This window comes from Neolamprologus multifasciatus, chromosome 12, assembly GCF_963576455.1.
Source record: "Neolamprologus multifasciatus chromosome 12, fNeoMul1.2, whole genome shotgun sequence".
In the NCBI taxonomy this organism is placed as follows: domain Eukaryota; kingdom Metazoa; phylum Chordata; class Actinopteri; order Cichliformes; family Cichlidae; genus Neolamprologus; species Neolamprologus multifasciatus.
This window is the reverse complement of record NC_140450.1, coordinates 2,631,092-2,643,692: the sequence shown is the minus strand read 5'-3', so window position 1 is coordinate 2,643,692 and position 12,601 is coordinate 2,631,092. Positions and strand designations below refer to the sequence as shown.

The 12,601-nt window shown below is 40.2% G+C and overlaps 2 protein-coding genes across 6 annotated transcripts in view; one reads left to right on the top strand and one right to left on the bottom strand.

The window, feature by feature from the left end:
* Positions 1-2,466: 2,466 nt before the first annotated feature.
* Positions 2,467-9,946, top strand: grsf1 (G-rich RNA sequence binding factor 1). 3 transcript variants are annotated; one of them, XM_085180035.1, is made up of 11 exons: positions 2,467-2,569; positions 2,686-2,933; positions 4,069-4,213; positions 4,307-4,462; positions 4,614-4,748; positions 5,028-5,166; positions 5,273-5,382; positions 6,874-6,998; positions 7,072-7,207; positions 9,523-9,574; positions 9,863-9,946. In XM_085180035.1, exons 2-11 carry the CDS (start codon positions 2,733-2,735, stop codon positions 9,864-9,866), a joined length of 1,203 nt encoding a protein of 400 aa, XP_085036161.1. In that variant the 5' UTR covers positions 2,467-2,569; positions 2,686-2,732; the 3' UTR covers positions 9,867-9,946. The 3 variants fall into 3 exon arrangements, with proteins under 3 accessions (XP_085036161.1, XP_085036160.1, XP_085036162.1); XM_085180034.1 differs by lacking the exon at positions 2,467-2,569 and having other exon boundaries at positions 2,576-2,933; XM_085180036.1 differs by lacking the exons at positions 2,467-2,569; positions 9,863-9,946 and having other exon boundaries at positions 2,576-2,933; positions 9,523-9,578.
* Positions 5,025-12,601, bottom strand: part of rufy3 (RUN and FYVE domain containing 3) — a 26,689-nt gene continuing 19,112 nt past the window's right edge. For all 3 annotated transcript variants that reach the window (XM_085180003.1, XM_085180001.1, XM_085180002.1), the window contains 3 exons: positions 12,496-12,523; positions 12,300-12,374; positions 5,025-11,752 (listed from right to left, as the gene is read on the bottom strand). In XM_085180003.1, the coding sequence (XP_085036129.1) occupies positions 11,609-11,752; positions 12,300-12,374; positions 12,496-12,523 (247 nt within the window). In that variant the 3' untranslated portion in view covers positions 5,025-11,608. The remainder of the gene's footprint in view (positions 11,753-12,299; positions 12,375-12,495; positions 12,524-12,601) is intronic.

The following is a 12,601-nucleotide window of genomic DNA, read 5'->3' as shown; positions in this document are numbered from 1 at the left end:
ATGAAAACTTGATCTTTGTTAAGTTTTGTTTTTTGTTTTTTCTCTTGTTATTTCAGTTATATTTGCATATTCAAAATAAAATTCTATCTATCTATCTATCTATCTCTGTATGAATTCGACCTTTGCAAGTTTGTTCAATAACTAAATAACTTTGGTTGTGGAGATATTGAAAGACAAAAATGTAGTCAAGTGACGAAATGACATATCTACATGTCCTAATTTTCTCTGTAACTGATGAAATCGGTGTTTCTCAATGTCACAATATTTCTAAATTATGATCTGATCCGGCATGCTGAGCTCTAAATAAATTCAGTAAAGTTTTAAGGACATAAAGTATAATAACTTATACATTATTTCATATGCAGCCTTGTCTACATGTAGAGACCCTTTTATTTCAGGTTTTTACATAAAAAAGAAAATTATCACCTTCTTAGCTATTTTAAAATAGATTATAAAATTAGGAATTTTCACATCAAAGTTACCTATAAAAATGATGATGATGAAGTCTTAGAATTCATTTATTATAACATAAATATAACATAAAAACTTATTCGATCTCTAAAGAAAGAAAAGCGGATTTAATATCAATGACGCAGCTTCTACACATTTTGTTGATGCCACTGGTTAATTTTGGAAGGTTATAAACGCTTTTATTTTGCATATAATACTTTCCATCTGCAGAATTTCATTAAATGTTGCACCATAGGGGGGCACCTTAAAAAAGGAAGTTGTCATGTGCTTTAAAAATGAGCCGCTTTCTTTTACCTTTTAAATGAGTGAGCACTCAATGACTTACCTGCTTAAATAATGTTACATTGACACACTGCGCCACCTGGTGGTAGCAGATTGTATTATGCAAAAGTGCAGCTCAGGTAGCTCAGTTATAATTCAGCTTCAGCTAGCATCTCTTCCACACAGTACACTGATGCTTTGAGCATAAAGTCATAGGGTTTCTTTACATTATGCTGATAGCTTTAGTTCCCTCTGGTTTGTAATTGTTTAACTTATTTAGACAAACCTTTAAAGCATAAATAACTAAATGAAAAAGAAGTGAGAGAAAAGAATGAAAACCTTTACATTAAAAAAAGAAGAAGCGCTGAACGACAGAAGGTTCGAAGCAGATTGTTTAGAAGATATGAAAATACCAAAAACCACGACTAACCACTACTTCCTCATTATCTCCACAGAGTGAGATTTTTACGCACATACTCGTGAATGAGGCCCTTCATAATACCCACACCGACCCACACCTCTAGATGGCAGTGTGGGTTAAATACTATGTGAGAGAGGAAGCGCTGCAAGGCAGAAGTTGCTAAAGATCAAGTTTGCAGTAGTTCACAATAACATCCCGTCCATTTTGGCCCACTAAAACAAAAGAAGCCCAGTCTGCTTCTCTGATCAACAAACTCGTATTTAATATCTAAGGCGGAAATGAACTGTCTTTAAATAACCACAGCAATATTCATGTATAATGACAAATATAAATGTGAAAAATTCAGCTTCTCTTTTTGTGGCACATTCGTATAACTACTGATGAATCTGTTGTCACACAGTCTTTAGCAGTTTGCACCCATCACAACCAATCCATGTGAAAGAATCTAAAAATAAAGTTAAATAAATAAATACATACATAAGCAAGTAATTGAACATTTAAAAGATATCATATCTGCTTAATTATCAAGGATGTTTTGTTCTTCTTATCTGGGCTGCTCCCTTTAGGGGACACGACAGTGGATCACTCCCCTCCATCTCATCCTCTCTTTGGCATCCTCCTCTGTGTGACGCCAGCCCCCTGCATGTTCTCACTACATCCCTGAATCTCCTCTGTGGTCTCTAGATTATTTGACTTGAGCATTTTCAACTCTGCCACTCAGTTGTGCCACCATCTCCTAACCAGGTCTTACTAATATGTTAATCATCCCTTGCACTTGTTTTTCTATAATTCAGTCATGAATGATGACAAATATTATTTTAAATTTTTACTGCTGCATCACAACTGACCAAAACCTGGTTCTGCCAGAGTTTTCTTCCTGATAAAGCATATCCTCCCCACCTTCACCAAGTATTGCTAATAGGGGGGATTTATGGTTGTTTCTCTCTATTATTGTAACGTCATTAACTTAAAGCGTGAAGTGCTTTAAGGTGATTTCGTTGTGCATTAGTGCTATATGAATAACATTTAATTTAAAAAAAAATTACATTTTGAAAAAAATAAAAATAATAAAAACACAACAACAGTTGTAACAGTTATTAGCCAGGTTATTATACTTATAAAATCCACTAACACAAATAATAAAATAAAGACTTGAGATGTCCACATGGCCAAGTCAACTGCTTTCTGAAAAGCTGCATTCATGTCGTAATTTCTACTGTGATTTCTAAAAGAAGGTTCTCCTGTCAGATACCATATTGAAACTAAGAAAAAGTAAACCAAAGCTGTCGAAAGAGCAGCGTCCTGCCCTTGAAATAGACCTTTATTGTGAAAATCCAAACCGGATATTGAGAATGTGAAACTGTTAACTATCAGTTTCACGTTCTCGAGCGCTGTCCTTGACTGTCACCGACCCACGTGAGTATGTTCATTTACAGGTTATCGTGATGCTAAGCCGGTAGCTAGCTAAGCTAACCGACCACATTAAGAGAAACCCGATCTCACACCGTTCGGGCGTCTCATTTCTTTTGCAGAACAGACTGTCTGTTATTGACCTGACTTCCGGCTTGGTTCGGCTACGATGTCCTGCAGCGGTAAATCTCTGTGGTTTTTACTGCGGCGGTGTGTCGCAGTCAGACAGCTAACGGTACCGACAGCTTCACGCATGTGCGGCTTCACTCAGCAGCGAACTTTGACTTCGGCGGCCCGGACAGCCTGTCTCCAGAGACTGTGCGAGCTGCAGCCCGCAGTTAGAAGCAGCCGGAGCCGCTTCTGTACTAAGGTTAGTCTCAGAGCAGCCCCGCATGGTTTAGCATGTGTTTGGGTCACAGAGGCAACTAGAGACGGTTAAAGACCGAGAAGATACTTTAAAACTGCTCTGAAGATGCTTCTAGAAGAGTTTATTAACGCCACGGGCGTATGTTTTGGTTGGGGAGCATCAGACACTTAAATTCGTGCTTATATGCGAAACTCCAGGACAGAAATATCCCTGTTCATGTAAAGGAAAGCACTTGTACCAAACCCACTTTGGCAGGGGCTAGTGTGAGGGTTCCTTAGTTCTGGCGTAGGAATGCAGTGGAGGAAATGACTCTCAGAAAAAAAGAATAAGTTATTTCTAATGTGAGCTATTTCTCTGTGGTCTGGCTATGGTCAGTTGACCTGAGCTGGTTCTGAGGTTTACCACCTGCCTTCTACAGTACATACAATTATTCTACTTGAGCTATCGTGGCTGCTTTCCGACTGCTAGTCACTATAAAGCTGCTATAATTGTGGGATTTGACAGGTGTTACTGAAGAGCAGCATCAACTTGAATTGACGACTACATGGTCCTTCTAGCAGCATGTCTTTGTCCTTGAAACACATCCAGGCACTTATTTGGGCAGCTATCCTGAAGCATTAACTTTCATTTCCCTTTCACTAAAAGGGGGTATAACAACTGTATGTACAGAACCCCAAAAGACTGATTCTGGTCATCTTAACGTAGAGTTTTCAGTGGGAGAAACGTTTTGTCACTCATCCAAGTGACGTCTACCACCACTGTTTCTTTCTCCACTGTTTCTTTCTCAAAAATGTTCCTTTAATGTTTTTTTTCACTGCAGCATCTCTTTCCTAACCTAGCAGTGACCAGAAAGACGCAAATACAGAAGTCACAAAGTCCTTTACAATATAAAATCACATACAGTTAAAATTGTATCAGTGGATAAAACAAGCCTGCACAGCACAATCTCCATTTGTCCTTAGCAGCTGTTAAAGGTTGGCGTAGTTCACTAATACAGCAACGCATCAAAGCATGAAAATCTTAAACTCCGAATCAGGAATATTGAGTTACAGTAATCAAGGTGTGATGAATTGAAAGCATGTATGATCGTTTACATTTCACACTGATATATTGATTTAATTGACTCTACATCTTCCAGACAGGAGGAACCTATGAGGATGACTACCCACCTCTGCCGGCCTATCATCCTGAATCAGAACCAGAGACCAGGGAGGTTTACATCGTGCAGGTGAAAGGTCTCCCATGGTCCTGCACCACTCAGGACCTTCTGCAGTTCTTCTCAGGTGGGAGTCTGAGGAGTGGCCTTTACTTTGTAACTACACAGTATATGAATAAATTAAATGAGATTATTATTTTTTGGGTTTACCATTAACCAGAGTGTAGGATACGTGATGGGGTGAAAGGCATCCACTTGACTTTGGACAGGCTGGGGAGGCCGTCAGGACGAGCCTTCATCGAGATGGAGCACGAGGAGGACGTCAGCAAAGCACTGGAGAAGCACCGGCAGTACCTCGGCCCACGATACGTTGAAGGTTTGTTCCAAACAGGAAGTCCTTGACAAAGACTGATGGTTTGAAGGAAAACTCAGTTCAGTTTCAGGTTCCTGACAGCATACAATTTATTTATAATAAATAAGAACAGTCATGTTGGCTTAACTCATAAGGACACGTTCTCCTGTCTCAGTGTATGAAGTGACAAACGGTGACGCTGAAGCCATCCTGAAGAAAGCCATCCAGCCTCTAGGAGCTGATGGCGTGGTGCTGCTCAGAGGGCTCCCCTTCACTTGCACTGAGGATGACATTGTCCACTTCTTTTCAGGTACACTGTGTTGCTACAGTATGGGACTCTTTTCAGTGCAAACTCAGTAGATTTAGTTGCAAAAAAACCCAAATAAACGTTAGCTATTGAATATAAGTAGAGCTTGGTAATGATTTTGGTTTCTTATTAGTCTGAAGACAAGAAAACTAAAGTAAAATTCTCAGCGTCTGTGGCTAAATAAATGTTATCACTTACTGTCAGTTAGAAAACTGGCACTGAGCCTTTTGAAAAGGGGAAAAGAATTATAACTACTTTATCTTAACAAGCTGTATTTCACAGGTTTGGAGATAATGGCGAACGGGATCACCATGGTCACAGACTCCAGGGGAAGAAAGTCTGGAGTGGCTTATGTGCAGTTCACGTCTCAGGAAGCAGCCGATGAAGCGCTGCAGAGAGACCGAGAGATCATAGGGAGCAGGTAGGAAGCTTCGCCGACTCTCGAACTCACCTGGATGTTTCTCTGGTGACCAACTTTTATTTTTCGTCATGTTTGTTGCTTCGTGTGCTGTTTCTCATATGTGCAGATACATCGAGGTGTTTCCCAGCAAAAGAGATGAGATTCACTCGACCTGGAGGAGGAGAACGAGTCCATTTCCGTCTCAGTCCAGGCCTGAGTCAGTGGACGGGAGGAGTGGTGAGGAATTTTAATTGGAATTGGAAAAACGTGCAAATCTTACACTTAAAATATGAATATAAACATAAAACAAATAAAAAGAAGCACAGCAGGAGTGGCTCCAACAAAACATTTGTGATGTGGCTCTGCAAAATATCGTGTTTAACATTGTTTTGAAAAGAGGCTCAAAGGCTTCGGTGTCTCATTTAGTCAAACACCCTCTCGCCTCACATCCTCTCCTCAAATCTCTGCTGGGAAGCGTTTTTTATGGTTCTGGAAATACGTCCGGCTGTGTACACGTGTTAGTTTGACCAGTGTTTCCCAGTCAACTCTGCTCTAGCTCCTTTCCCAATTCCAGCCTACTTGTCGATCAGTCGGCATTTGGTAGACCAGGGGTGGGCAACTCCAGGCCTCGAGGGCCGGTGTCCCTGCAGGTTTTAGATGTGTCCTTGAACCAACACAGCTGATTTAAATGGCTAAATTAGCTCTTCAACATGTCTCCAGAGGCCTGGTAACGAACTAATCATGTGATTCAGTTGTGTTGACTCAAGGTGAGATCTAAAACCTGCAGGACACCGGCCCCTCAAGGCCTGGAAATGCCCACCCCTGCAGTAGACGGATACATTTATGGGAAAATAAATTACACTTAAGATGTGACAAGACAAGTTTAGGATGTAACGAACAGGTAACACAGAGAGGGGTAAAAACTCTTCATGTGGACACTCTTACACGTGCCAATTCAATGTTATAAACCATATTTTAAAAAAGACTTTCTTGTTCTTTACAGGGTAGAAAGCATTTAAATGACCTGACATATACAACACAGTTGGCGCCCCCTATGGGTTCAATACCGTGCAACAGGTGCTGGTAGTGGCCCGTCCCTCTGGCATGCTCTGACTGATTATGCTACCCTGATAATTTCAAGCTTTAGTCAAAGGAGCTTGCAAAGAAAAGCGTCTGGACTTCTTTAAGTTACTTGAAGACGTTTCACCTTCATCCGAGAAGCTTCTTCAGTTCTAAGGTCAAATGGTGGAGAGTCCCAGATTTAAAACTAGTGGGAGTTTCCCCCCACAGAGGGACAAAAGGACCCCCTGATGATCCTCTAATCGCCTGAGCCAAGGTGTGGAACTGGGTGTGGGTCCCAATCAGCCAGAGTTTCAGGTGAGTTCATTGTGAAACCTGGCCCCACCTTATCATGTGAATTCCTGAGGTCAGATGGCCCAGGATGTGAGTGGGCGTTAAGGCGTCTGGGAAGACGCCTTAACACCCACTCACATCCTGGGCTTCTCGGATGAGAGGTGAAACGTCTTCAAGCAACTTAAAGAAGTCCAGACGCTTTTCTTTGCAAGCTCCTTAGACTACGATGACCTGGATGACTGAGAACCTTCAGACATTTCAAGCTTTAATAGCTCCAGAGAATATTTTATGATGTTTCAGCCATTTATGGAAGTTCAAGCCCAAATGATACATGAGCCTGGTTAACAGACAGCGGTGTAATGGGTCCTGTTTTAGCCCCTGAAAACAGATCACCTGCTTCGCCTCCTCCGTCACTTCACCTTCAGAGCTCCACCATACCGCTACACTACATCCACGTGCGGGGACTTCCTTTCCAGGCTTCTGGGGAAGACGTAGTGAAGGTAAAGCTGTTCACGTGTTGAGACAATGAAGCTGAGTTTGGTGATTTCACGTGTCGGTGTTTCTCTCTCGCAGTTCTTCTATCCTCTGGCCGTGTGTAAGATCCTGATCGAATGCGGTCCCGACGGCAGGCCGAGCGGAGAGGCGGACGTTTACTTCCACTGCCACAGAGACGCCGTGGCCGCCATGTCCAAAGACAGGATGAACGTTGGTGAGCTTTTCACAGCGTTGTTTATTTTTGCTTTTAGTTCAACTCTTTACCAGGGCAGCAGCTGTCGATTGTTTTAGTAATCAAGTAATTTATCGACTAATCGAGTAATCGGATAAGAAATACTTTTGTCTTATAAATGAGCAATAATACATTTTCAAAAGATGAGTTCAGAATGAACTTCTCATTGATTTCCATTTTAGAAACTTGAATGTTTTAAAGTTTAACTGCATACAACATCTGTCAAAACCCCGAAATAAACTCTTTGATCGTACGCCTCGTATTAAAATTAAATTAAAACGTTTTTAAATGCAAAACTATGGAAATGATCTCGAGTCAAATGTCAAACTTGAATAAAATAAGATATAGATGCAACTAAGGCATAAAAACATTATCTTTACTCCGTCTTCTTGGAAAACTTTCTGACGTTAATAGGAGGCAAGTTTTTGTACTGCTGAAAACAATGTTATATTAACCTTTTAAGACCTACCATAGAACCAAGTCCACCAGAGCTTATATTATATGTTTACATGCTGTGGAGCCATTTTTGGGAGCATTTCAAGTTGCTATACATCAATACAACCATTACATCCTAAATTTTAATAATATGTTTGCATTAAGTGCATAGAAATTACATAAATTGCAAAAAAGTGCAATAAACTACAAAAAAATTGAAAATCGTTTTTGTTTTTTTAACATATATTTCTAGTTAGAGAAATTTAAGAGGCTTATCCCTCAAAAGTGTAAATACAAAAAAGTTGCACAAAATAGTTTCCCACCACAGGAAATTTATTTTGAGTGTCTTCATAGTTTTATTTTTGAAATACACCAATTTTTATAAACTGCAGGAAAAACAAAAATAAATATTATAATGCAAATTTGCAAAAAAAAGCAGCATATGCATCAAAATAAACTATTTCCAGCAGTGCAATATGAGTCCTAAGCATCCCAGAAACGACACAGAAAGTCATAAAGTCAAACATAACTTTTAAAAACACCAGTATAGGCTCACGAGGCCCTGATGGTAAAAACTACATTTCCGCGAAAATGACGTCACTTCCGGTTTCGGGCAGGTCATGGCGGACATGCAAAAGTTCGCGCTGACGTCTATTCCAACGTAGGAAGTGTTACAAACAGCTGATCGGATCGGCAAAGCGTGTTTCTGGAATATTATGTTTTTGTTGCTGCAAGTGCTTTTTATGCAGTTTTTGCAAAGTTATATGTGGAAGGAAACTGTGACCGAGGACAAGCTGATGGCATAAGATGTAAGTACAACTCCTCCGGTTTCATATGCAAAAACAATTATTGCGCTAGCTCACGTGGTTGCAGAGCTACCGGGATTTAAAAATAGTTACGCAAAACGGAGCGTGCCGCTCTGACCAGCTTTAAAGGGTTAACAATAATGCAGCGTCCAAACCAACAACCCTCAGGTCAGCGAGTTTAATGGCCCTCTGCATTTTTATGGGATTGTGAAAAAAGCTTTTTTTACATTTTTAAATATTACAATAATTAATTAACACAGTATTTGATATTGTTTCTCTTTCAATATGAAAAATGTTACGAAAGTATTGAAATTAATGTGGTCTAGTACACCCCAATCCCCCCTTTAGACTCACCCCGTGTAAAACAAACGGCGGTGCACGGAGCAGCTTCGAACTTCGCTTTTTCCTCACGTTGGCGTTTGCTGATCAGCTGCTTTGATGAAAGACTCCTTCAATGGTGGCCACAGGAACAGCTGCTGTGAGCTCCGCCTCTTTGCTCCTCGCAGTGTGTAAACAGACTCCGCCTCCACATTAAACTGCCAGCATCATCGTCGCTGCTGTTGTGTTGTCAGTGTTTCTGTGTGGGCTTCATGTTGTCAGGCTTTTTATTCTGACACGCTTGTATTGCAGGTTTGTCGTCTTTGTGGAGGAAAGAGTTCAAGTCAGAGCTCAGAGCTGCTCTGAACTTGCAGGTTTTTGGGTCATAAAACAAATCCTAATATTATAAATGCAAACTTGTTGTGCGACTGTTGAGGAGACTCATGAAATTAATTCATGATCCACCGTGGGAGTATATTGTTTATTGAATAATTATGCCAAACTTAGCCCCAGATGTTATAGGGATGCATTTAAAAGAACAGATTTTCATTTTTAACCTTCTCTCTCCTGAATGTCTGTGATAATGTCGTAAATCAGAAAAACAAGAATAATTTGAGTCTTCTCTGCTCTTTATATATTTTTCTATGATCCAGATAATATTTGTCTAAATGTCTAAAGCGTGTCTTTGCTGCTTACTGATCGGTGGCATATTGACTTTGTTTGGTTCTTCTCTTTCAGGCGAGCGATACATCGAGTTATTTCTCAACTCTGTTGCAGACGGTGACGGCAGGTAGGAAACATCTACCATCAGTTAATTTAGTTTTAAAAGAGACCAAGTTATGCATAAGACAGTGGAGTGGCCCTATTTGTGTAAACCAGTAATTACTAGAGTCCAACAGAGAAAATATTTGGTCTCAAAGTCTCGGAGAGGAAAGGATGCAAATGTATTTGTTGTGTCGTAGACAAACTGCTCTGAGGTCCGTACAACGATCCTTCCCCCTTCTTGTTTCTGATTCATGGACAGAGAAAAACTTGAGCTGCCTTGACTGAGCGCGTTTTGTTTTTCCCTCTCCTGCAGGTGAACGTTGACACACAGGATTCCCGTATTTATTTTCCAGCCTGACGTGGACATCGAATAAACATTCCTGGTGTCAAAGACAAACCAGTCCGTCTTTATTTAATCAAATGTAATATTCCTGTGATGCTTTTTTGATTTTATTCTGGAGGTTTGCATCTCCACTTTAAAATGAAAGAGAGGCGAACACTTGTAAATGCTCATGTTTATTGTAAGCCAAGAAGCTGTTTCACTTCACCTGTTAATCATCATCAGCCACAAAAATAAAGATTTAGTTTTTAATCAACATAAGAAAGAACATAAGTTATAAACCTGTCTTCACTTTACCTCAGCCAGACAGAGCCGTGCATCAAAAGTGCTGAAACACATTCAGTTTATCCAGAGCAAAAAGCCTTCAGTCTAAAAATTCACCTGCTACAGTTTAAAACACACCAGACTCAGATGTGACTTCATGCTAAATGACTGATTTTAAGCCTTTTTGTTAATGACACTTCTAATACACAACAGCAGGAAAGAAAAAGCAGCTTTGAACTTAAGAATCAGGTGATCATTTGCAAAATACATTTATTATTTCTCATTACATGAAACCAGCTGAGCTTAGCATGAAGAAGGGAAACAAGATCAAAACAGCTCAGGAAAAGTGCCGACTAACACAGCGTTGCAAAAATGAAACACCGCGCTGACGGGAGCAGCTGTTCCTGAACAGCACCGGGACTGAAACGTGCAAACCTTCGATCAAAACTCTGATCTTCCTGTTTTCACTGACTTGCTTGTTGAAGTTGAGTCTCCATGCACAGCTTTAAATTGGTCTCCATTTTTAAAGCTTTACCAATATTAAGACGAGAGACAAACTCAGCTTCTAAAATAGTTCCAAAGATGAAGAATTTGATTTTTATTGTGAATGACTTTGAATCAATGTCCAAGTTTCCAGCACAACACTGGAAACTCAAATTGGCATGTTGACCTCTTATGGTGAATTTGGTTATTTATGCTAATACTCTAACAGTCATATTTAAGCAAATAGAGACAAAATAGATATCAGCGTTTTCATCTTTTATATCTGAAAGCAGGGAATAATCATAACTGTCTCACTTAGAAACGTCATCGTTGTGGATTTTTGGTGATCTGATTTTTCATTCCAGTTTATAATTCCCAGAATCCACTCTGGAAATAAACACTAACTTTTTTTATATATATTGCATGAATTTTTATTTTATTTTTTATTTTTAAAAACAGTCTTTAAGGAAGTAATGACACATAACATGACAGCATTTGGTCATTTTGACCGATTTCGTCAGGGTTTTCCCTGAATGTGACGCCAGTTTAATCACAAAAGTGCATAAAGGTACGAGTAACTCCGTATCCTGATCTCTGAATCAGCCTCGAATTCCAGTTTTTCCTTTTTTATCTTTTAACACTGGGGATAAAAATATGTCAGTTAAACTTTTCATCACTTAGTGTCCATAAATGAGACGATTCTTTTATTTATTTGTTTAAATCCAGCCATGTGAGGGAGAGCAAGTCTAGCTTAAAAGTGCCGACAGAAGCCTAAATCACGAACCAGAAATGGAAGATAAATGGCGTCAGCTGTTTTTATTTTAAGGAAACCCTACACACGCACGCACACACACGACTGATATATCTCACAGACCCCGTGATTCTTAGGATGTCTCAGGAAGTTGGGATTTTTTGGTTTTTAGGTACCAGTTTTGTACTCGAGCGTCTCTGCTGTGTGTGATGATTGTGGGTTCATGTTGGCGATGAAGCGTATTGTTGGAGTAACAGCGAGTAGCAGGCGGTGCAGACCGTCTCTGGGAGAATGGAGGAAGGTAAAGGCAGCTCTTTGGACACGCAGCTCTCACAGAAAACGCCGCTGCAGTTCTTACACTGTTTCTGCAGAGAAGAAGAAAACCACAGCTGGGGACACGAGTTCTCCACCCATTCCATTTACAGCGCCTTATTTGTACTTTTTGGTTCCATGAGAGTAGCTTTGCATGACTCACAGATCATATTCATCTCATACTGGGCTTTGGTGCAGTTCACGTTAGCTTCTCCCCATTCAGCACACACCCTGAGGGCCAGAACCGGCCAATCAAATCCAAAATGCTCTGTGAGTCTTAACAATCGCTTTGCCCTTTGAGATGATCGTGCTGATCTTTGATGTGGGCTGTCCTTAAAAAGTGTGGGGACAAGAGGAGTTCCACCTCCTGTGGTCAGATTGATGAGATGGGAATGGATCCCCCACAATCAGGATTTGAGACTATTTGCATGTTTGATTTTTTTTTGATACAGAAAATAAGTTTTGGAACCGTAACAGCTTTAGGAAGTTCAACCCAAGAAAAACAGGAGTCAACTATTTAAAGAAGCTGTAAACTTTCAATGCCAAACAGAAAAGTATTCTCGATAACTCAAGTTCAAAATGATCCTCAGTAATTTGTACCTTTGTCCTGAGGAGGGAGTCGGCCTGCTCACACATCGTACACATGGAAGGCTCGCTGATCTCTAAGAACGACTCCTGAGCAAGAACAACAAAAAGAAATAAATGCATAAGTGCAAAGACACACTGCCATCAGTACATGCTGACTGCTTCTGCATCCACTTATCAAAAGGCCAAACTTTAAAAAGTCAAATCTCACCTGCTCATCCTCGTGGTGCGACAGGGACCTTCAAAGTTAAAGACGGGACATAAAAAAGTGAATTATTTTTCCATAAATTTCACTTTATTTTCTGAAACTCTGAGAT